At 36.2% G+C, this 25,204-nt stretch overlaps 3 protein-coding genes across 7 annotated transcripts in view; all 3 read right to left on the bottom strand.

Moving 5' to 3' along the window:
* LOC102469382 (olfactory receptor 478) overlaps window positions 1-17,671 on the bottom strand; it is a 50,861-nt gene extending 33,190 nt beyond the window's left edge. For 4 of the 5 annotated variants that reach the window (XM_027770136.1, XM_027770134.1, XM_027770133.1 and 1 more), the window contains exons 1-3: window positions 16,847-17,671; window positions 5,991-6,075; window positions 4,650-4,718 (exon numbers count right to left, since the gene is read on the bottom strand). In XM_027770136.1, the coding sequence (XP_027625937.1) occupies window positions 4,714-4,718; window positions 5,991-6,075; window positions 16,847-17,671 (915 nt within the window). In that variant the 3' untranslated portion in view covers window positions 4,650-4,713. Of the gene's footprint in view, window positions 1-4,649; window positions 4,719-5,990; window positions 6,076-6,482; window positions 7,401-16,846 lie in introns of those variants that run through there. The other variant, XM_027770137.1, reaches the window with a different exon arrangement.
* On the bottom strand, window positions 2,702-3,646 carry LOC102472787 (olfactory receptor 478). The gene has a single exon (XM_006143987.1). It carries the CDS (start codon window positions 3,644-3,646, stop codon window positions 2,702-2,704), a length of 945 nt encoding a protein of 314 aa, XP_006144049.1.
* Window positions 17,672-24,815: 7,144 nt separating the features above from the next.
* LOC102470661 (olfactory receptor 478) overlaps window positions 24,816-25,204 on the bottom strand; it is a 995-nt gene continuing 606 nt past the window's right edge. The window contains 1 exon segment of the mRNA XM_027770140.1: window positions 24,816-25,204. This exon segment is cut by the window's right edge and continues 115 nt beyond it. Coding sequence (XP_027625941.1) covers window positions 24,816-25,204 — 389 coding nt within the window.

Below are 25,204 nucleotides of genomic sequence, written 5' to 3'. Positions count from 1 at the left end.
TCAGGGAGTCGATCATTCATCCTCCCTCTCATTTTCCTACCTGGGTAGCATCAGAAGGGTCCACCAAGGAGATGAATCTACATATCACCTGGTTTCAACTAGCTTAATGAGATAATATGAGTTGGGACATTTGAATTTTCCCCTTTGCCCTGTGAGTGGTGGCCCAGGAAGGAGCTGAGCATTCACTCCAATCTACGACAAAACAATATGAAGAAGCAGCACTCCACTAATGCTTTCTCTGGGTAGTGGAACCTGAAACTGAGCAGAGCTTACTCAGAAGCAAGGAGGGGAGCAAGTTTGTATCCCATATTTACCAGAACTGAGTCAACAAAGACTAAGAGAGGAGTTAGCACGCTGCCATTATCAGGGTGTGGAGTTGCCTCTTTGATCTACATCTTCCATTTTCTCTATTGCATGACCCTTGCGACCAACATTCTTCTCTCTGTTTCTGTACAGTCAATTTTTAAAAAAAGTTTTTTGCATAGAGTGCGTGCACTCTCCAGAGAGAGAGAGAGAGACAGCAAGAGACAGTGAGAAAAAAGTGAAAAATCACCCCCCACGGGGGATGGCTAAACCACAATCCTTTCTTCTCCATTCTCCTACTGGGATTTTGGGCATGCATGGACATACACCCAACATGATTTTCAAGCCACTGGTCAGTGACTCAAACTGCTGTTGGCCATGTGGGAGTCCAGCACTTCAGCCACTATGCCACCTGCTGGCCGCAATTCAATGTTTTTAAAGATTTCACACATCGGCGGACTCAGGCAAAATATTTCTATATGTATTTGACTTATTTCATTTAGCATATATACTCATAGTCTTTTGACTTATTTCATTTAGCATATATACTCAAAGTGTATTTATGTTGCTGTACATGCAGAATGCCCTTCTCTTTAAGGCTGAATAATATCCAATTGTATATACATGCCACAATTTCTTTACCTATTCATATACTATCAAGCAAGTAGGTTATTTCCATATATTGGCCATTGTGAACAATGCTGAAATAAACATGGTCACTCAGACATCTCCACAACATACTGATTTTTATATCCTTTGAGTATATACCCAATGTTCTACTGATTTAAATGTTACATTACTGATTAAATGTTAGTCACATCTAAAAAATATACCACTAGAGAAGTATCTAGACTGGTGTTGAACCAAATACTTGAGTACTTTAGTCTAGACAAGTTGATGCACTAAATTAACCATCATAGGGGTACTGTAAACTAAACATAAGAGATCTCAGCATGAAGGAGAAGTATTCACAATGAAAATGGAGAGTAGTAGATTAATGTTAAACTCTTACTGTACAAGACTTAGTGATTGAATGTAGAAATACAGAGGGGGAAAGAAAAAGAAATTATTGCTGTCTCCTGAATCAATCAACTGAATACATTTTTTGTTCTTCTTTTCTGCAGGGAAGCAAGTTAGAAGTAGAAAAGATGAGAATCAACCAAAAATAAATGTGTTAGTCATCAGCCTATAGAGAGACATACATTAAGATTCTCAGAGAAGAAACAGTCTTAAATCCTCATGTTTCTGAAGATGAACTCGGATCATGAACAAGTCACTCCAAAGGTTTGTCCCAATGAACCTTGATCATTTCTGTAGAAAAAGTTCTCTCTTCTACCTGACTGAAGAAGCCACAGTTTGGTCATGGGCATCTCATCCTTTTGTGACTTCCACATATATTCAAGGCTGGAATCAGAGGCTGGCAATACAGATCAGGATTTTATCAGACCATAATGCCTATACCCCACAGATAGCTTTACTATAAGAAAAACATCTTCAGCAATTTTACTGTCTGTTCTACTTTATCATTTTATCTCAGGATATATATTCAGTCATAACTACTGTTATTACTCATATTTCAGGATAAGCTGTTGTTCAAAATAGACATAGTCTTAGATATTTGAAAGCACAACAATCTCAATTCACAGAAAATGACTACAATAGAAAAAATATGAGTACAAATTCAATTGAACTTTAAGCCAGTCTTTCAATAGAATTATTTAATTTAATTTATCATTATTATTTTGAAATTTTGCTACAGAGCACATGCTCTCGAGAGAGAGGGGTGGGAGGAGTGAGAAAGCAAGTTGCCAGGTCTAGGACACGAACCACAGTTGGCTGTGTGGGAGTACAGTCCCTTAACCACCATGCCACCTGCTGGCCCCAGGGGTTATTTTTTATGCAAAATAAATTGTATTTCTTTTCTTTTCTTTTTTTTTAGAGGTTTTTGCTATAGGGTGCGTGCGTTCACCAGACAGAGAGACAGAAAGCGAGAAATCATCCCCTGGGGGATGGCCACGCCGCAATCCCTTCTCCTCCATTCTCCTCTTGGGATCCTGGGCACGCACGCACACGCGCCCGGCATGAGTTTTAAGCCACCGGATCTGAGATGCGAACTGTGGGCGACTATGTGGGAGCCCAGCAACATAGCCATTATGCTAACTGCTGGTCCCAAAAAATTGTATTTCTTAAATATAAATTTATTTGATTTATTAGTCTACTCATTATGACTCTCTTAACTACTTTTAATCTGGAAATCCAAGGCCTACATTCAATACAAAGCTCCGGATTTGCTTAAAATACAGAAATAGACATATTTCAACCATAAACATTTGGTTTTCTTTCTCTATTATTATATTTCTGGGATATTATGTCAAATCCTACAAAATAAGAGTCATTCCTAAAAAAATATTTTTCCACCAAGCTGTCTCTTCAGAGCCCCCTTCATCTCATTATTCCTGAGACTGTAGATGAGAGGATTCAACATGGGGATGACCACCATGTAAAACACAGATACCACCTTGTTCTGGTCCGTTGAATAACTAGACTTGGGCATCACATAAATAAATGTAATGGTCCCAAAGAACAGAGTGACAGCAGTGAGGTGGGAAGTGCAGGTGGAGAAGGCCTTGTGTCGCCCCTCAGTGGAGTGCATCTTCAGGATGGTGATGAGGATGTAGATGTAGGAGACAGCTATGACAATCACTGTGACCACAATGATGGAGCCAGCAGAAAAGGAGGGAACAACTGCAGGGATACTTGTATCAGAGCAGGAGAGCTCAACTAAAGGTGCAAAATCACAGAAAAAATGATTGACCTGATTTGGCCCACAGAAGAATAAAGAATAAAAGCAACCAGTGAAAGACCAAGTGTTAAGAAAACCAGCTGTGTAAGCCACCAGGAGTAACTGTGCACAGACTTGCGTGGACATTTTGGCCGAATAAAGTAGTGGGTTGCAGATGGCCACAAAGCGATCATATGCCATTGCAGCCAGAACAAAGCATTCAGTTGACCCAAAAAAGACAACTGAACCAAGTTGGATAGCACATCCAGGGTAGGAGATTGTATTTTTCTCCACCAAGAAGTTTACAAGCATATTGGGTGTGACAGAAGATGAGTAACCTATGTCAACAAAAGCCAAGTGGCTCAGAAAAAAATACATGGGATGATGGAGCTGAGAGGAGGTTCTGATCAGGATGATTGTGCTGAGATTGCCAGATACAGTCACCAGGTAGATGCACAGGATGATCACGAAGAGGGTGACCCGAAGGACTGGATCATGTGTTAAGCCCAATAAAATGAACCCCGTCATTGCAGTGTGGTTTTTGTCTACCAGGGAATCCATGAGACAACAAAACTGCTAAAAAAACAAACCTGTGATGAAAACAGTTCATTTAGCAATTTAAATAATTGATGCTTTCATTTTCATTAGTACCTATACAGAGGTTATTATGAACAAATATATCATTTAAATAAGGTTTAGACTAAGAATAGATTTTTTAAAACTCTAGAATACCAGCTTCTCCATATTTACGTATAATGTATATTTCTATATTTTTAAATCACTAGAATAGTTATTTCAAATAATAAAATAATGTTTGTGCAAGGAAATTTCAAAATGCTTGTGGAAACATGAAATTATAGTATGAATTTATTTCAGAACAAAAAAAATCTGAAACCCCTGAATAGTTTTTTATATAACACACATTTTCTATGAAGTTTTGGAAAACCTGTCATTGGTGTGGGTGTGCATATTTATACATATATGAGTGTATACATGTAAAACAAATGTACTGGTTGACCTTAAAGCTAAAGATTTTAAAATACAACACTTAGAATAATAAAGGGGAATGAAAGTACAACAAAAAGAATGAAAATATATGACTATAAGATTATGTAAGGGGACCAGCAGTTGGCATAATGGCTATGTTGCTGGACTCCCATGTAGTTGTCTGTGGTTCAAGTCCTGGACTCGATGGCTTAAATTTATGCCGGGCACATGTACAGGCGTGTCCAGGATCCCGAGAGGAGAAGCGAGGAGAAGGGATTGTGGTGTGGCCATCACCCCTGGGTGTGGTGGTGATTTCTCGCTTTCTGTCTCTCTGTCTCTCTCTGTATTTCTGGTGAGCACACATGCCTTTATAGCAAAAAATCTCTTCCACAAAAATAAATAAAGATTATGTGAGGAAGGTAACTAATTGTTAACATTCATCAAATGCTTCCTAATTTATGAGCACCAGTTTAAAGTGTAAAGTTTTATTTTAATGTTCATGTAAAAATGTTAAGAACTGTTATTAATCCAATTTTATAGTTGAAGAAACCGTAGTAAAAAATGTGATGTAACTTACCTAAGGATAAGTAGCAATGGATGTGAACCCCAGGCAATGTGAACTCAGTCCAAACCCTTAGTAACTAGGCTAGGAATGAAATTAAACAGTTACTATGAAGTAGAGTATACTTATAAATAAAGGGATAACTGGTTTGCTTTTCAGTTTTCTGACAGCTAATGTATTTAGTAGTGTAGTTAGTAACTGAGGGTCGGCTCTGCACATTGAGCTCCCCTCTCCTTTCCCTATGCCCTATCTGCCTGAGTCCTAGTTGCAGACCATAGCAGGTCTCATGAACATCTTGTGACTATTCCTTTACCTCATGGAATTGGCTCTTGGCCACGCCATTCCAGAGGTAGGTACACCTCTCCCATAGTAACATCACAAGATTAGGGGCATTAAAATATACTCTGCTGGTTCTGTTCAGCAATAAGCTAACCTCTTAATGTGATTTTCATATAATATAGGTACAAACCAGACACCTGTCTTGGGAACAGGAAATCTGCATTGATCTTTTATTGATTTAGAAATGCTTTATTTATTTTTTTAAAAGTTTTTAACCTTAGGGAATGTGCACTCCCAGGGGGAGATAGAGACAGTGAGATGGAATGTGAGACATCACGCCCCAGGGGGGATGGCCATGTAGCAATCCCTTCTTCCCCATTCTCTTCCCAGGATCTTGGGCAGACATGCACATGCACCCCACGTGATGGTCAACCCCCCAGGTCCAGAACTCAAGCCATGGTCAGTCATGTGGGAGTTCAGCAACATAACTGCTATTCTACCTGCTGGTCCCAGGAATGCTTTGTTCTTGGCATATATAACTGGACCCCATGCTCAATGATAGCATGGGCCATTCTCTGCCCAGTCATCAGTGGAGCATCCTGTCCTGCTGTGTGAGTATAAACTGATGTCTTTCCCTGCTGGACCTCTGGGTGTGTTCTTTGGAATGGGTGAACATTATGGGCAAGCCCTCTCAGATTTGGGGCTTCCCCAAATAGTTACACAGTTTATAATGTCTATACTTTAACAATGGCTATTTTTTAAACAAGATAATCACAATTTGTTGGTAGGACAAGAAAGAAATAGAAAGGAATTTCAAATTAAGGTTATGAAGGAAGTTATCTGTTCTAAGGTTATTAAATATTGTTAATATTTCCAATGAAAATATTGCTTGAAATATTAATTTAGTCACTATGTAAAACATGATTAATATGTAGAACACAAAATACATTTTTTCAAACATCAAATAATTTCCTAATGTAACAACGTTTTCTGATTAGAACATTATAGGAAGATTTATTATTTTCTGCATAGTTAACAGCTGATAAAGTTTCATTCTAAAAAAATGAAGATGCTCACCAGGTTGCCCAGAGTGGCCACACTGAACCCCATCTCCAAATTTTCTGCCTTTATATCCTTGTCTTTGCCCAGAGTGTCTGGTTGACTGATATTAGAGCATCCAGATAAAAAACAAAAAGCAAAAAACAAAACAAAACAAAGTTAGTCTTTCCACAAGATATTTGCTAACCATTTCCCAAGCATTTCAGAGCTAGATAATTTATTAGCACTAGGGTTAAATGCTAAGTTTATATAGTGAAAAGACCTTGTGAGTTTCTTGTTTTATGAGTGGATAGATGAAGAATCAAGGTAAATACAATTATGTCTATTTATTCACACTAAATTGATTCTGGAAATTTAATTCAGCTAAAGTTACTTGCTAATTGCTCATTACATCTGTGCTTCTTCTCAATCAAAGCTGGTAAATACAGATAGAACTGAAGAATCAAGTGTTCTGACATTGTTAATGGAAATCATTAAATCAGATTAACTCATTAAAGTCAAAAATCTTACCTTTTTACATAAGAATTCATTCAAATGTCAGTAATAAATCTAAAGTCTTGTTATATAGCAGCCATGCTATCTTTTATTATCTTTTATTATGCCTTTGGGGATAAATCTCTGAAGACATAGATTCAAAGGTGAATTCAAAAGCACCCGGGCTCATTATTATACACTCAAGTGAATACTGATCAGTTCTCTTCATATAAACACAGCTCATCTTCAAGAATTCTGTCAATTCTCAAGTGATCAACATTTTTCTTTTTATGTAGGTATTGGTGCACATTCATTAGATACTTATTACGAGTGTAATACAATAAATTAACTTCTAGCCAACTGCATGGTCAGCCATGTAGGATCCATTGCCTTAACATCCACACCATGTGCTGGCTCTGTTTTGATTTTTAATAAGCCTAATGTTGAAGTAATATATCAATTATGACATTCTTTTATTTACTGATGGCCACTGTTTTTTTCTTTCAATAGGACCATTCCAAAAAAGTTAGCAGCTAAAAGCCACACAATGGTAAGAGTTCATTATATTGCAGTTAATGGAATCCTACACTTGGTTCCACTTTCCTTGCACTTCTTCTAAGAGGCTATGTTGTTACCATAGTGGACAATGTCAGTGTCATCATGTTGATTGGAAGCAGCCCTCAGCTCCATACCCCAATGCAACTCTTCTCAACTATCTTGTAGCTGTCCTTGGATGACAATATGTGACAGAAGATCTTGAGTTCGTCTTAATCTGTTCTTCCAAGATCTTGACACCTCCTGGCCCATCTGCTTTGGTCACTTTCTAAAGCCTTTAGGTAGTTTTGGGGTTTAATCTCACCAGGTGTACATGCATATATATTATTGACAGGAGTGTAGTTTTGATAAAAGCTACTCCATTTTTAACATATTTTGACAGAGGAAAACTGTTGGTAACTGTGAGAAAAAGAATAAACAAACTATGCAAAATAGTAGCAAAGACATAGAAGTAGCTGTATTAGTATTTATCTAATGTTACGCACAATTTTACAGTGAAGTTTTAAAGCTTTGGTAAATGTTAAATATCCCATCATAATGTAAATTAATTAATTTTATTTAAAAATCTACATAAAATCTGAGCAGATATTAGGGAGTTTGGGATGTATTTATTCTACCTATCTATCTAGAGATTTTGTAAAGTAGGAATATATTGTTTCTGCATTTCCTTTTTTAAAGAATTATTTTCTTTAAATTTATTTATTTAAATTTGACCAGAGAGAGACAGAATTAGAGAGAGAGGGAGAGAGAGAGAGAGAGAGTGAGAAACCAAGTGGCTAGGTCTGGGATGCAAACTGTGGTTGGCCATGTGGTAGCCCCACTCTCTTAATCACCTATCAGGATTTTGGGCACAGATGCACATGCTCTTGATGTAAGTTTCAAGTGACTGTTTCTGGGACCTGACCACATGGGAGTCCAACACTTTAACTACTATGCCACCTAGTGGCCCTTCTGTGAACACTTAAAGATAAGAGCTTAAAGTAAACCAATTTATAAAAATATTATTAAATATTATATGCCCTGTTCACATAATTTGAATAGATGCGTGTATGATACATCAGTAAAAGTAATTTTTTCTCTCTGATGGGGTAAGAGAAGTTTAATTTTTTTATTTTTTAAGAATTATTTATTTTATTTTATTATTTTTATTTTCCATAGGGCACATTTGTTCATCAGAGAGAGACAGAGAGAGAGGGAAACTGAGAAAGCAAGTTGCTAGGTCTGGGACTCAAACCACAGTTGACAATGTGGAAATCCAAAACCTTAACCACCATTCTACCTACTGGCCCCAGGAAGTTTTTATTTATTAAACTACTTTTCTTGGAGTCCAGGGATGGCACAGTGGTAATACATCTGGAACCATATCAGAAAAGTCCAGGATTCCTGCCCCAGGACCACCCTGAGCATGCTGGTTATAGTATGTGCCCATGATTTGGCCAGTTGAGACTGGGGCTGAATGGTAGCATGATCTTGTTGGAGGTGACTCTCTCTCTCATTCGCTGTTTCTGTCTATCTCTTGGTCATGGAAGAAGTGAATAAGTAAGCTATAAAAATCTATTATTTTGGGTTATTCATGAATTACAGTGAGCTTCTCAAGCTATAGATTGATTTAAATAAAAATAATAAAAACTGCAATTACATCCAAAAGTAGTTATTTCTTTTTAGGAATCATGCAATAAAAGGGTGAATGAAATTCCTAAGGATTTAGAGAATATTTCAGACACATAAATTTACATAATTTTGTGTACACCCAAGTTTTAATCCTTTTAACATTTTTCTGGTATGTATCTTATTAGGGATGAATTATTTCAATGTTTACACATGTTAAAACATTTTAAAAGCTTATTCTTCAGGATTATTTTATCTTTAGAATTTTTTAAAGGTATTCATTGGTTCCTAAGGATTTAGAGAATATTTCAGACACATAAATTTACATAATTTTGTGTACACCCAAGTTTTAATCCTTTTAACATTTTTCTGGTATGTATCTTATTAGGGATGAATTATTTCAATGTTTACACATGTTAAAACATTTTAAAAGCTTATTCTTCAGGATTATTTTATCTTTAGAATTTTTTAAAGGTATTCATTGGTTTTATTTTAACTTAACTCTGTGAGTACTTCACAAAAATACATATACAGAAGTAAATAAAACTATACAGTCAAAGTAAATATCCAGCAGATACAACAAATAGTCAGAAGTTCAGTGATAGACAAGTGGTTGATGATGCTGTCTGAATAATCAAAGAGGTAGTATGATTAATCAACCTGGCATTAATGAAAAATATACTTTAAAACATTCTTTCCTAAAAATTTTATAACTTTAAGTTTTCTATGAACTTTTTGAACTCTGTGTTCCAGTGTTCTTTGACTTCCATTGTTTATTAATACAAGTCAGCAGTAATTCTTATCGCTGCTCTCCTATATGTATTTTTTCCCTCTAGCTGTTTAAAAATTTTTTTCAGTATTTTTCACTTTTATCAGTTTGACTATAATAAGTCTCTTATTAATAATAATAATAATAATAATTATTATTATTATTTATTTTAGGGAAATTTTTGTTATAGGGCACATGCACTTGCTGGAGAGACAGAGAGATAGAAAGTAAGAAATCACCTTCCAGAGGGGATGGCCATGCCACAATCCCTTCTCTGTTCTCTTTTCAGGATTTAGGGCACACATATGTGCCCACTGTGAGTTTTAAGCCACTGGGTCTGGGACTTGAACTGCAGTCAACTACGTGAGAGTCCAGTTATGTAACCATTATGCCATCTTCTGGTCCCCATCATATTACTTTAATATGTATTTTGCTATGTTGTTTTTAACCTTTGAAAAATGGGTTGATGTTTTTATCAAATTTGGGCAAATTTTGGCTAATTTTTTCCTTTCCCCAAATTCCAAATATTTATTGTTAATTAAGTGATATTGTCTTAATAGTCTCTTGTTTTTCTCATTTTAGTATTTTTATTTTCCTGCTTCAGCTTTGATAATTTTTATTAGAATCCTTTTAATTAATTTATTTGATTTTTTGTTCAATAATCTGTTATTCTCATGAAATGAATTCTTACGTTATATATTTCTCTTTGTATTCACCTATTATATCTATCTCATCATTTAAATTACTTAATACTTTAAATTGCTTAAAATATTGTTATTCAAATTACAGTTATCTGAGACATCTATGCATATCTGCTTCTTGTCACTGTTTTTATCTCTCTTTTTTAATCGTATTGCAGATATATAGAAGAAGAGTGATTGATGTAGGTTTTCCTTTTTGCCAAATGCCACTCTTTTCACTCTGTTTAGCATTTGCAGTGAAATTATGTACAAGTTTATCAGTTTTAATTTCTTTCAAGTTCTTCCTACAACGCCACTTTCCTGGCATAATTCCAGAAAAGTGAAAGATGGAGAATTCTTAGCTCAAGTATTTTATTTTTTAATTTGAATCTCATTAAAAGCCGATTTCTTCTATACCCCACACTGTCATTACATATTAGGATTTTATCCCCATCCTCGCAAAGTTTCTGACAAGTCTGTTCTTCTGCCAGCTCATGTTGAGATGAGGAACTTGCCCCTCAGAATGAATTCTTACTATAATTCTTTAAATATTTACCTCTCTTAGGAATTTAGTTAATCAAGATTTCCTTCCATCCACTACTGTTTGATAGCCCTACAGAAAACAATGTTTTTAATTTTATTGCATCTTTCTTGATGAGAATGAAATTTTATTTTCTGCTATTATACTAACCATGAGTACAGTTGCTATACTGTTTCTTTAAATTTTTAAGAGGTTATTTAATTATTTTAATTATTATTAACTTGCTATAGGGCACATATGTTAGAGAGAGAGAAAGAGATAAAGTGAGAAAGTAAGTTGCCAGGTCCAAGACTTAAACTGTGGTTGGCCATGTGAGAGTCTAGTGCCCCAACCATCATGTCACCTTCTGGTTCCCATATCCTTAACTTTTAAAATTGATATTTAATAGTGTACGCATTTATGAGGTATAGTGTAACTTTTCAAAACATACATACACTGTGTAGTGACCATGTTATGGTAGTTACCTTCACCAAAACTATATTGTCTTCTTTTCCCTTTAGTTTTCCAGAGAGTATGTACACTCATGGGAAAGAGACAGAGAGAAAAAGAGAAAGAAAGTGAGAAAGCACCTCTAGTGGGAGATGATCATACCACAAACCCTTCTCCTTCATTCCTCCTTCCTTCTGGGATTTTGGGAATGCACACACACACATACACACACAGACATTGTGTTTTTCAAACTGCTAGGTCTGAGACTCAAATTGGGCAGACAGTTGTGTGGGATCCAGGCACCTTAACCACCATACCACTGGCTGACCCATGTTGTTTTATTTTTAATTAGTTTAATGTGTGTTTTCATACAGGAAAAATTACCTACTCACAAACTCTGGCAAATTTGTTTGGCAATCTATTTAGCATTAATCATCTGTATTAAATTTGAATTGGCTCATATAATAGCTTAACCAAACAAAATGGTGGAGATTCTCAATAGATTTACAATAACTTTATAAATTAAATGGAACATTATTGACATCTACATATTAAATCCATTTATCTTACATGGTATGATTATTTATACATGTTTTGGTTTTGTCAAGGTTTCGTATCTTTAATTTATTTCTAAATATTTTTTAAGACTTCAGGTATATATATGAGATTTAAAATTTTCTTCTAAACTGGATATTGGTAGAATGGAGCAAAGAAATAACTTTGAGCTTTACACATATGCATACATACATACATACATACAGTGGTCTACAAATACTTCATGGAAAATATATGTTATGATGATCCTATTCATTGAGTTCAAAATGTTTTTGCATCAAAATAAACTTGTATTTTGAGGTCAGTATGTGGCATGGTGGTTAAGGGGCTAGACTCTTACATGACTGATGGTAGTCCTAGACCCAGCAGCTAGAAAAATCAAGCCCAGTACACATGCATGCATGCATGCCCAAAATTCCAAGAGGAGAATGGAAAAGAAGGAATTGCAGCATGGACATCTTTCAGGAGGGTGATTTTTCACTTTTCCTCTCTCTGGCAAGCACATGAACCCTATAACAAAAATCCTAATAAATAAATAAATAAACTAACTTGTATTTCAAGTTATCTTTCAATAAACCTTTTGTAGTCTTTGTGTGTTTGTGTGTGTGTGTGTTTGTGTGTGTGCATGTGTGTGTGTGTAGAATAATCAGATTACTTAATCCTCATAACCCTATGAAACTCACATGAATATAATATCTTTTTTTAAATTAAGGGAAAAAAGTATCGAAGAGTTTAAGAGAGTTCTTTTTTTTTTAAACAGGTTTTTGCTATAGGGCATGTGCGCTCATCAGAGAGACAGAGAAAGATGGAGAGAAAGTGAGAAATCATCCCCTGGGGCAGAAAGGCCACACCACAATCCACTCTCTTGTTTTCTCTTCTCAGGATTTCGGGCATGTGCACACACGTGCCCAGGGTGAGTTTTAAGTCTCTGGGTCCAGATCAGCCATGTGGGAGTCCAGTGATGTAACCATTACACCATCTTTTGGTCCTTTAAGAAATTTATTCAAAGCAAGTGCTACTGTCTCCCTCCAAAACCTGTGAAACACTGGAAAAAGGTCCTCCTGCAAAATTTCTTGGATGTAGAAAATAAGAGTTTAGTCAGTCATGTCCTACACACTGTATATTTTCTCACATTACCTCACAATCACCTAAAATATTTATAATAATTTGCATATGTAGATTAATTATGGCTTATTCTCTCTTCTGATAGTAAGTTTTGAGTAAGTACTTGGGACCAGCAGGTGGTGTGGTGGTTAAGGCACTGGACTCCTCCATGGCCAACTGTGGTTCGAGTGCAGGATCCAGTAGCTTGAAAATCATGCTTGATGCATGTGCATGCATGTCCACAAACCCAAGAGGAGAATGGAATATGGCCTGGCCATCCCCCTCAGGGGGAATAATTTCTCACTTTCCCTCTCACTGTCTTTATCCGGTGAGTGCACACACCCTATGGCAAGAAACAGCAACACAAATACCTAAAAAACTCCAGCAGGATGGGGAGTGTTCAGGTAGAAAGGAAACATGGTGTTGGACACTGAATGGGGGAATTTATCCAATGATCTTATTGAAATGAAATTATAGTTGGACACTTGTTTCTCTCGGTTATTTAGGTGTATTTCTAGGTTATTTAAGAACATGCCTGTAACACATTTATGTGTGTCCTTTCTATTTTTACTGATACTACTTAAATTTTGGTGTTTGTAATCCCATTGGCTCTGTTACAATAGACAGGAAAGTGATCTCCATGATTCCAATCTAATTTTTAGCTTAGAACTTGAAAATAATCTTACCAGTACAAAAACATTTCAAGCTTTTAATGTGAACTTTACAAATACTTAAATACACTAGAAAATAAAATGTGAAAAAATTTTAAAACGTGGGAACCAGCAGTTAGCATAATGGCTATGTTGCTGGACTCCCACGTAGTCGACCGCGGTTCTGGTTCGCGTCCCGGACCCGGTGGCTTAAAACTCACACCGGGCGCGTGTGCGTGCATGCCCAAGATCCTGAGAGAAGAATGGAGGAGAAGGGATTGTGGCATGACCATCCCCCTTGGGGGGTGATTTCTCATTTTCTGTCTCTATGTCTCTCTCTGTCTGTCTGGCGAGTGCACGTGCCCTATAGCGAAAACCTCTCCAAAAAAAAAAAAAGAAAGAAAGAAAAAAAAATTAAAACCCAATGGTGCTGAATGTCTCCTATCTGTCTTCTCTGGTCTACTTCCATCCCATTTCCACCTTGACATACTCCCAATATACTAGTCTATGAGAACTGAATCAACAGGTTCTCTTGCCTGTGGCTTCTGATTCAGAACATCTGAGAAAAACATCAGCAGAGAAGACTGCAGTTTGGGTCCTTCTTGATTCTTTCTCTTCTGGGTGGCCAGGTTAGTTGGGATTCTCCACCAAGTACCACAATCCCTGACTTGTGGTTCTCTCATCATAGCTCCTCAAGCTCTAGTAATTTCCTCTTTCAGAATGAGCTGACCACCAACCCAGATATATTATACCATTGACACTTTTTATAAACCCTGCTCACAACTTTGTAAAACCCTTTTAAGTATCCAAAGTGAGTGAGTCACAAGTTTCCTTCAGTTAATGCAAAAGTTATGCTGTTTTTCACAATTTATTTTTTTGCAAACACCTCAATGTTTTGTTCTTTCAAACATTTAATTTTTTTTGCAAAAAGAACCCCTTATGCTGTTTTTCACAATTTATTTTTTTGCAAATACCTCAATGTTTTATTCTTTCAAACATTTAATTTTTTTGGCAAAAAGAACCCCTTTTTTTACTTTTAAGAGGTTATTTCCTTAGAGCACATGTGCTCGTTGGAGAGAGAGAGAGAGACAGAGATGGTGAGAGGGAAAGTGAGAAATCACCCCCCACATTCCCCTAGGGAAGATGGCCATGCCATAGTCCCTTCTTCTCCATTCTTCTCCCAGGATCTTGGGTACATGCACACATGCCTGGAGTGAGTTTCAAGTTACTGGGCTTGAGACTCAAACATGGTCAGTTATATAGGAGTCCAGCAAAGTAAACACTGTGCCATATGCTGGTCCCAAAACATACTTCATTTTTTCTTTTTTAATAATTTTTTGCTATAAGGCACATGTGCTCACCAGAGAGAAAGAAACAGACAGAGACAGAAAGTGAGAAATCACCCCCTAGGGACGATGGCCACACCACAATCCTTTCTCATGGGCACACATGCACACATGCCAGTTTGAGTTTAAACTACCAGGTTCTACACTTGAACTGGGGTTGGCTACATGAGAGTCCGGCTACATAGCCATTATGTCAATTGCTGGTCCCAAAACATACGTTTTTTTTTAACAAAAGAAAAATCATACTGTGTGTAGAAAGATTGATTAATCTGATTTTATCATCAATAAGTTATAAAGAGTAGATGGAATATTATGCATTTAAGTTAAAGTCCAAATTTTTAGGCAGACTCTTGGAGAATTCTCCCCCCAAAACATCAAGTTTCTAGCATTCTAACTCCATTTTCCTACACTTACTCAGCAATCTTAAAAAAAAAAAAAAAGTGTTATTCCATAAATATGCCATCTACTTTCTGCCTTATGTCCTACTCCTTTACTGAAATTCTTTTCATCTATAAGTTACTTGTCAAGAACATTCCCACCTAATGCAATCTTATCACTCTAAAAGTATGCTTGCTAAGCTACCTACATTCACCACGTCGCCAAATTCCTAGTATTAAACAACTGCCCACTATCTCCTTTATGGAATCACTTTCCTTTGCTGGAGTTTTACATTCCTGATTTGGCCTTCTTCCAACCTCTGGTCCACTGATGGGCATTTTTGCTAGAAAACTCATCTTCTCAAGACCTTCAAATGGACTAGCCCATAGTTCACCCTAGGATCTCCTCTTTTTAAAATTTACAGACATGTAGTGATTTTACACAGTTTTATGAATTTAAATACCACTTATTTTTGACATTAGTCAAGCTCTAATTTATATATCCAACACTAATTTCTTCTGTGAGTTAAAATACTTCTGCATTCAACAATAATAGATGGTGAGGGTTTGAATAACAATAAGAAAAAAAATATCAGCTAAAGAGAAGATGGCATTTGCTAAGTAGCAATTGAAAGTTTGACAATATTGGTACCTGTGATAAAATGGAATATAGAAAAGGTATATAATATACTCTTGGATTTGCCTGGAAGGAATTCCAAAATTGTAGAAAGTGCTGTCTGGTTTCTCAGAGCTGCTTATTAAAAAAATACAACCTCATAGTTGTGAACTATAGAAGGGTTTGAATTTGAGAAAAAAAAATAGAAAAACATAAGAGAGATAGATCTTCCTGGGTTTGAAAACAAGGCTATTTCTCATCTCCAGTATCTCCCCCAAAATGTTCAGAAGGTAAAAAATGGTTTCACATCAAAGATCACATATTGAGCAGGGCTTTAGATCATTCATGAAGACCTCAGGAATATCTACACACTCACTGACTTTTAGAACTAGACTGAATCTTTCTAAGAATTTTATTGGCATGCTTCAAAAACAATCTATTTCTAGAATATAAAATTTATAAATTAAAAATTCAATTCTCAATCAACTGTTGTTGACCACTATTTTAAAAAGTCCAAATACAGGGACCAGCAGTTGGCATAGTGGCTATATTGTTGGACTCCCACGTACTTGACCACGGTTCGAGTCCCAGACCTGGTGGCTTAAATTCACACAGGGTGCTTGTGCATGTGTGCCCAAGATCCTGAGAGGAGAATAGAGGAGAAGGGATTGCGGCGTGCCCATCCCCTCAGAGGGTGATTTCTCGCTCTCTCTCTCTCTTTCTCTCTGTCTTTCTGGTGAGTGTATGCGCCCTATAGCAAAAACCTCTCTCCAAAAAAAGTCCAAATATGTACTAAATAGAATTTTCAGTAGTTTTTTATGCAAAACACATTGAGTCACTTAATTGCAAATTTAATTTAATTTAATAAAAAATGCATTATCAACTTCTCATTGACTATTTTTCATATGGAAATCCATGTAAGAAATTTACTAAAATGTCCCACATGGTCTAATGATATATGGACAGATACATTGCAATCATATACACTGTTTCATTTATTATTATATTTCTGAAATATTATCATGTCATCCTACAAAATAACAGACATCAATAAGAAAATCTCTTTCTGCCAAGGTTTCTCTTTAGAGCTCCCTTAATCTCATTATTCCTGAGGCTGTAGATGAGGGGGTTCAACATGGGGATGACCACCATGTAGAACACAGACACTACCTTGTTCTGGTCAGCTGAGGAGCTGGACTTGGGCATCACGTAAATGAATGTAACAGTCCCATAGAAGAGAGTAACTACAGTGAGGTGGGATGTGCAAGTGGAGAAAGCTTTGTGGCGCCCCTCTGTGGAGTTCATCTTCAGGATGGTGATGAGGATGTAGATGTAGGAGACAGCTATGACAATCACTGTGACCATAACAATAGAGCCAGCAGAAAATGAGGAAACAACCACAGGAATACTTGTATCAGAACAGGAGAGTTCAACTAAAGGAGCGTAATCACAGAAAAAATGATTGACTTGATTTGGTCCACAGAAAAATAAAGAATGGAAACAAACAGTTTGGGAGAAAGTATTGAGAAAACTAGCTGTGTAAGCCACCAGGAGTAACTGTGCACAGACTTGTGTGGACATTTTGGCTGAATAAAGCAGTGGGTTGCAGATGGCCACAAAGCGATCATATGCCATGACAGCCAGAAGGAAGCATTCAGTTGACCCAAAAAAGACAACTGAACTAAGTTGGATGGCACACCCCAGGTAAGAGATTGTATTTAGTTCCATGAAGAAGTTTACAAGCATATTGGGTGTAACACAAGATGAATAACCTGTGTCAGCAAAAGCCAAGTGACTCAGAAAAAAGTACATGGGATGATGGAGCTGAGAGGAGATTCTGATCAGAATGATTGTGCTGAGATTGCCAAATATGGTCACCAGGTAGATGCACAGGATGATCACAAAGAGGATGACCTGAAGGGTTGGGTCATCTGTTAAGCCCAATAATATGAACCTTGTCACTGCAGTGTGGTTCCTGTCTGCCAGGGAATCCATGTGGCTATGCAGCTACTATACCAAAACAAATCTGTGATGAAAACAGAATGTAAAAGAATTTTTTGTTTGATTATTTTATTATCATGAATACATAGAGGATGTTATGAACAAATGTATCATTCAAATAAAATTTAAACTAAGAATATATCATTTTAAAACCACAAACTAGAGTTTGTATGTTCATCTATAATGTGTCTTTCTATATTTTAAAAAGAGGAGAAAAACATTTTCAAATAATCAAAACTGTACATATTCAGGATATCCATACCATTTATGAAATAATTGAATTAAAATATGAATTAATTTTATTGTCCAAATATTGAATTCCATGAATAGTGTTTTCATAATGTGCATTTGCAATGAGCTTTCTGAAGTCCCCCATGTGCATGTGTGCATATATATTTTGTACATCTAAAATAAAATGTACCAATGTGACTTTAAAGATAAAGACTAAAAATATGATATTAATAGAAAATAAATGATAATTTAAGTAGAACAATGAGGATTAAAGTGTATTAATATAGGATTATGTAATAAACATAATTTATTACAATTTATTAAATGCTTGCTTAACTATAGGCAAGAATTAGACATAAAACTTCATTTTAATTACCACAAAATAATATGAAATTTTGTTATCATTTCCACTTTATTGATGAGGAACCTGGGGTTGAAAATGTGAACTAACTTACTTAAGGCTACACAGGAGGGAATGGGATCAAGGTGTGTACTTCAGAGAGTGTGAGCTCAGTCCATTCTCTGAGTAAGTTTGCTGTAATTCAAATTAAACAAGAGTTACAATGAAGTGAAGCTCTCAGTTCTCTGATAGCTAATTCAAAAAAGAGGTGTTTAGTGACACATTTACAATATCTATTCATCAAAGAAGACTGTCTATAGAAATGAATATGCCGTTTTCTTAACAGGAAAATAAAAATAATAATATATTCCAAATTAAGATAACAAATAAATTTATCTACTGTAAGTTTATAGACTACTTTAAACATTTCCAATTTAATGTTGTTACATAAAGCAGTTTAACATGTCAGTCTATTACTGTGTAAAACATTAAGATTAATATTTAGAAAAATTAAAATTAAAGTACACTAATAAAATTATTTACTAATGCCACAATTCTTTTAAACTAGAATGTTACAGATTAAAATAATATTATTTTTCACATAGTGTACAACCAATCAAATTTCAGCCTAAAAATGTAAGAATCTCACCCAGGTCACCCAGCTAGTTTCCAGGCTGACCCTCATCTTCCTCGTTTTCTGGCTTTAGACCTCATCTTTGTCCAAAGTGTCTGATTACCTGTGACATGAGAGCATTTGCACACACACACACACAAAACAAAAACAAAGTATGTCTTTCCACAAGATATTTTCTAGCCCAATTCCTCAAAGTATTTCAAAACTAGTGAATTCATTAGCACATATATGAGTGCTAAGTTTATAAACTATAAAGAATGTGAGGTTCTGATTTTATGTGTAAATAAACAAAGAATCTTGGTAAATGGAATGATGTTTGTTTATTCACACTGAATAGACCATGGAAACTTAATTCAGCTAAAACTAATTGTTAAACTACTACTCGATTTACCTCTGCCTTGCTTCTGAACTATAGATGGTAAACACAGATAAAACTTTAATAAACAAATTGGTGGGCTGGCCCCATTGCCTAGGTGTTAAAAGACCTAGATCCCACATGACTGAGTGGCTGGAATCCTGCTCAGGTGGCATGAATATCACATAGGCACATGTGAGTGTATGCCTAAATCCTCACAAGGATGGAGAAATGGAGGAGAAGAGATTTAGGCATGACTGTATGCTGTGGGGGTGTGCTTTCTTCCTCTCCCTGTCCATATCTCTCCATTTCTCTCTGGCAAGCACATGTACCCTCTGAAAAATTTTTAAAAAGAATAAACTATTAACAAATGGTAAATGAAACTCAAGGAACCAGGTTTTCTCACTAAAGCAAAGAACTTACCTCTTGAAATAAAAATCTATTCATCTTACAGAAATAAGTTCAGTTTTTTTTATATAGTAATCATGTTATCTTATTAACATTTGCCTTCGGGGATAAATCTCTGAAGATTCTAGATTCAAATGTGAATTCAGGAGCACTAGGGACCATTACATGATCTTGAAGTAAATATTAAGGAATTCAACTAACACAGACATTACTAATCTTGAAGGATTCTGCAAATTCTCAAGGGATCAATTTTTTTTATATAAGTGTTGATCCACTTCCACTAGTAATTATTGGGAGTATAATAAAATAAATTAGCTCAAGGCAAAATATTGGTTCTAAATTTACTTTGACATTTGATGATAAAAAATACTAAACTGCAAACATAAAAGAATAACCTCTATTTCATTCATTCATTCATCTGATAAGTATTTTGTAGCAATAAATATAAAACACTTTACAGTTATATTAAGGAATAGGGGTCAGAGGCCATGTAGTATTGAATTTTAAATGACAAAAGTATGTAGTAATGTACATCATTTTCCATAGACAATACTATAAAATGCTTTGAAGTGTTATAGAGAACTGTGAGGTAAAAAGAGGTATTGACTTATAGATAAAGTATAGTTTTTCATACTATGTGATTCAAAAGGATGACTGGGACCTGGACAATGCTAAGTCACCCTGAGCAGCCAACCAAGGTGATTTTCTAGAGGACCAAGACCCATCAACAGGACTACAGCCCTGCTGCAGCCACTCCTGGGATGGCAGCTTTACGCACTGTGGAAGTTTGAGGAGTCTACAGTCCTGCTTTGTTTACTCTGTTCACTGACCAATTATGTATGGCAGAAGCTTGAGGACAGCAACTGATGACAACTTGACAATACCCTTACAGCCTCCTGCCTTGGAGTCATAGAATATCAATTCCTTGTCACTGCCCTGGGAAGCTATGTTTACTGCTCCCCTGTTAACTGACCCTCCTCAAGTAGTATGGTTGAGAAGGTTCAAGGGGGGAAATGATATGGAACAACCCAGAACTTGTAAGCAAACTTGAAGCAACCCAGGGCTGATAGCTGCCTGGGCTTTCTGTTCCCCCATGAGCTAGCTGCCCCTTCCCTGAATTGTTGAGCAACTAGAGGCTTTCAGCAAGTTGAACTCCCTGATTCTCTACCTGTTCTGCATTAGGGCAGACACTGAGCCACTTTCCTGATAAGCGTGCTGAAACCTCCCTTCTTCAATTCACCCATGAAAGACTGTGTCCAACTCTCAGCCGAGGCCAGAGATTAGAGTAGTAACTCCTCCATGCCTGCTGACATAATAAAGAGTTTTCCTTTCTCTCCTGAGTGCTGTTTTTCATTCCTCGGTGTCTGTTTTCCCGCAACATCACCTCACAATCACCTGAAACATTTATCATAATTTGCATATGTGGAATAATTATGGTTTGTTTTCTCTTTGATAGTAAGTTTTGAGTAAGCACTTTGTAATATGTTGTAAAGAATAGCAGGATAGGGCCAGCAGGTGGTGTAGTGGTTAAGGCACAGGACTCCTGCATGGCCAACTATGGTTCAAGTCCTGGATTCAGTAGCTTGAAAATTATGCTGGGCACATGTGCATGCATGCTCACAAGCCAGAAGGAGAATGGACTGCGGCATAGTCATCTCCCTTTGAGGATGATTTCTCACTGTCTTTCTCTGGTAAGTGTCCAAACCCTATGGGGGGGAAAAGCAATAAAATTACCTAAAATAACAGCAGGATGGTAGAAAAGGAAAATAGTGTTGGACACTGAATGAGGGCATTTTTCCAATGACCTAATTGAAATGAAATTATAGTTGGACACTTGTTTCTCTAGGTTAATTAGGTATGTCTCTAGGTTATTTAAGGAAATGCCTGTAATAGATTTATGTGTGTCCTTTCCATTTTTATTGAAACTACTTAAATTTTGGTGTTTGTAATCTCATTGGCTCTGCTACAATAGAAATGAAGCATTCTCCCTGATTCCAGTTTAATTTTTAGCTTAGAACTTGAAAATAATTTTCTAAGTACAAAAGCATTTCAAATTTTTAATGTAGACTTTACAAGTACTTAAATATACTAAAAAATAAAAATGTGAAAAAAATTAAAAACCCAATGGTGCTGAATGTCTCCTATCTGTCTTCCCTAGTCTGCTTTCATCCCATATTCACCTTGACCTAATTCCAATACACTAGTCTATATGAACTGTATCAACAGGTTCTCTTGCCTGTGGCTTCTGATTCAATTAATCAGAGAAAAACACTGGCAGAGAAGACTGAGGTTTGAGTCCTTCCTGTTTCTGTCTTTTCTGGGTGGCCCAGGTTGAATGGGACCCTCCACTAAGTACCACAACCCCTGACTTGCGGTTCTCTCATCACAGCTCCCCAGAACTAGTAATTGCCTAACCTTTCCCCTTTCAGGATGAGCTGACCCCAGATATATGATACCATTGATGCCTTCCCTAAACCCTGTCTACAACTTTGTAAAATCCCTTTAAGGATCCAAACTGAATGAATCACAAGTTTGGTTCAGTTAATGCAGAAGTTATGCTATTTTCACATTTTTTTTTATTATATAAACACTTCAATGTTTTATTCTTCTAAACATTTAATTTTTTTGCAAAACTTTTTTTTTTTTGTTTGTTTGTTTTTTTTTAAGAGGTTTTTGCCTTACGGCATATGTGCCTGCCAGTGAGAGAGAGACGGAGACAGAAATGGTGAGAGCAAAAGTGAGAAATCAGCCCCCAGGGGAGATGCCATTCCACAATCCCCTTTCTTCTAGTCTCCTTCATCTTGGGTATGCATGCACACATGTCTGGCATGAGTTTCGAGTCACTGGGTTTGAGATTTGAACCATGGTTGGCCATGTGTGAGTCCAGCAAAGTAACCACTATGCCATCTGCTGACCCCAAAACATTATTTTTTTTCTTTTTGATAGATATTTTTGCTATAAGGCATATATGCTTGTGAGATAGACAGAAAGAGACAGACAGAAAGTGAGAAATTACAGCCTAGGGGGCGATGGACATGCCGCGATCCTTTCTCCTCTCAGGATTTTGGGCACATACACACATGTATCCAAGTGTCAGTTTCAAGCCATGACATCTGGGACTTGAACCACAGTCAACTATGTGGAAGTCCAGTAACAACCATTATGCTATTTGCTGGTCCCCAAACATGTTTCCTTTTTAACAAAAGAAAAATTATACTGTGTGTATGTAGGTAGATTAATTAATCTGATTTTATCATCAATAAACTAAAAATAGTAAATGGAATAGTATGCATTCAAGTTCAAGTCCAAAATTTTAGGCAGACTCGTAAAGAATTTCCCAGAAAAACATCGGTTTTCTAACATTCTAACCCTGTTTTCCTATACTTACCCAATGATCTTGAAAAAGTGTTATTCCATAATTATGCCACCTACTTTCTGTCTTATGTCCTACCCCTTTATTGAAATTCTTTTCACCTATAAGTTACATGTCAAGAACATTCCCACCTATTGCAATCTTATTCTAAAAGTATGCTTGCTAGGCTACCTACATTCACCACGTCGCCAAATTCCTAGTATTAAACAATTGCCCATCATCTCCTTTATGGAGTCACTTTCCTTTGCTGGAGTTTTACATTCCTGATTTGGCCTTCTTCCAACCTCAGGTCCATTTATGGGTATTTTTGCTAGAAAACTCATCTTTCCAAGACCTTTAAATGGACTAGCCCATAGTTCACTCTAGGATCTCCTCTTTTTAAAATTAACAGACATGTAGTGATTTTACACAGTTTTATGAATTTAAATACCACTTATTTTTTTATATTCTTCATGCTCTACTTTATATATCCAACACTAATTTCTTCTATGAGCTAAAATACTTCTGCATTCAACAGAAATACATGGTGGGGATTTGACTACCAATAAGAAAAAAATTATCCGCTGAAGAGAAGATGGCATTTGCTAAATAGTGATGGAAAGTTTGACAATATTGGTACCTGCGATAAAGCAGAATATAGACAATGTATATAATACAGTCTTGGATTTGCCTGGGAAGTATTTCAAGATTGTAGAAAGTGCTGTCTGGCTACTCAGAGCTGCTTAAGAGAAAATATAACCTCATAGTCTGAGCTACAAAAGGGTGTGAATTTGAGAAAAAAAAAAAAAACTTAAGAGAGCTAGATCTTACTGGGTTTGAAAATAAAGCTATTTCTCATCTCCAGTATCTCCCCCCAAATGTTCAGAAGGTAAAAAATCATTTCATATCAAAGATCAGATCCTGGGTGAGGCTTTAGTTCATTCATGAAGACCTCACTGACTTTTAAAAATTATTATTATTTTATTATTCATACATTAAATCACTATACATCATTTAGATTGTGAAGAGACTTTGCCATATACACTTCAGTCCAGCCCAATTGAGAATACTGTACACATCATCATCAACAGGTAATAAACCATATCTGTGCCCCACAAATGTCTTTACCTCTCTATTTTTTTCCAAAATTCCCATTCCTATGCTCTTCCCCTCTCATGTTCACCTTCCACTTTGTTTCTAGTGTCCATAACAATATTTAATGCTTTTATGTTCTCCAGTCTTTCAGTCTCTACCATAGAGTATGGACAGTCGGTATATGTTAAGTGGAGACATACAATATCTCTCTTTCATAGTCTGACTTGTGTCACTCAGCAACAAATCTTTCATATTCATCTACTTTCTATCAAATTCTGGGGCCTCATTTTTTATGCCTGAATAGTATTCCATGTGCCACCGACTTTTACAACTAGACTGAGTCTTTTTAAGAATTTTATTGGCATGCCTCAAAGACATTTTATTTTTAAAACATAGAAGTTTCTAAGTTTTAAGGGAATAAATTCTCAATTCACTGCAGTTGACCACTATTGGAAAAAAATCCAAATACAACTTAAACAGAACTTTCAGTAGTACATTTATGCAAAACATATTGAGTCACTTAATTACAAATTTAATTAATAAAAAACTCACTATCAACTTCTCATTGACTATTTTTTATATGGACATCCATGCAAGAAATTTACTAAAATGTCCCACATGGGTTAATGTTATATGGACAGATACATTTCAATCGTATACACTCAGTTTCATTTATTATATTTCTGAAATATTATCATGTAAAATCCTACAAACTAACAGACATCAATAAGAAAATCTCTTTCTGCCAAGGTTTCTCTTTAGAGCTCCCTTAATCTCATTATTCCTGAGGCTGTAGATGAGGGGGTTCAACATGGGGATGACCACCATGTAGAACACAGACACTACCTTGTTCTGGTCAGCTGAGGAGCTGGACTTGGGCATCACGTAAATGAATGTAACAGTCCCATAGAAGAGAGTAACTACAATGAGGTGGGAAGTGCAAGTGGAGAAAGCCTTGTGGCGCCCCTCTGTGGAGTTCATCTTCAGGATGGTGATGAGGATGTAGATGTAGGAGACAGCTATGACAATCACTGTGACAACAACAATAGAGCCAGCAGAAAATGAGGAAACAACCACAGGGATACTTGTATCAGAACAGGAGAGTTCAACTA

This window comes from Tupaia chinensis, unplaced genomic scaffold (genome assembly GCF_000334495.1).
Source record: "Tupaia chinensis unplaced genomic scaffold, TupChi_1.0 Scaffold000114_1, whole genome shotgun sequence".
NCBI classification, from domain to species: domain Eukaryota; kingdom Metazoa; phylum Chordata; class Mammalia; order Scandentia; family Tupaiidae; genus Tupaia; species Tupaia belangeri.
This window is presented reverse-complemented; position numbering and strand designations above follow the sequence as displayed.

Bases quoted from the DNA above. Each gene is read 5' to 3' on its own strand.
- LOC102472787 (XM_006143987.1), bottom strand. From the start codon at position 3,646: ATGGATTCCCTGGTAGACAAAAACCACACTGCAATGACGGGGTTCATT.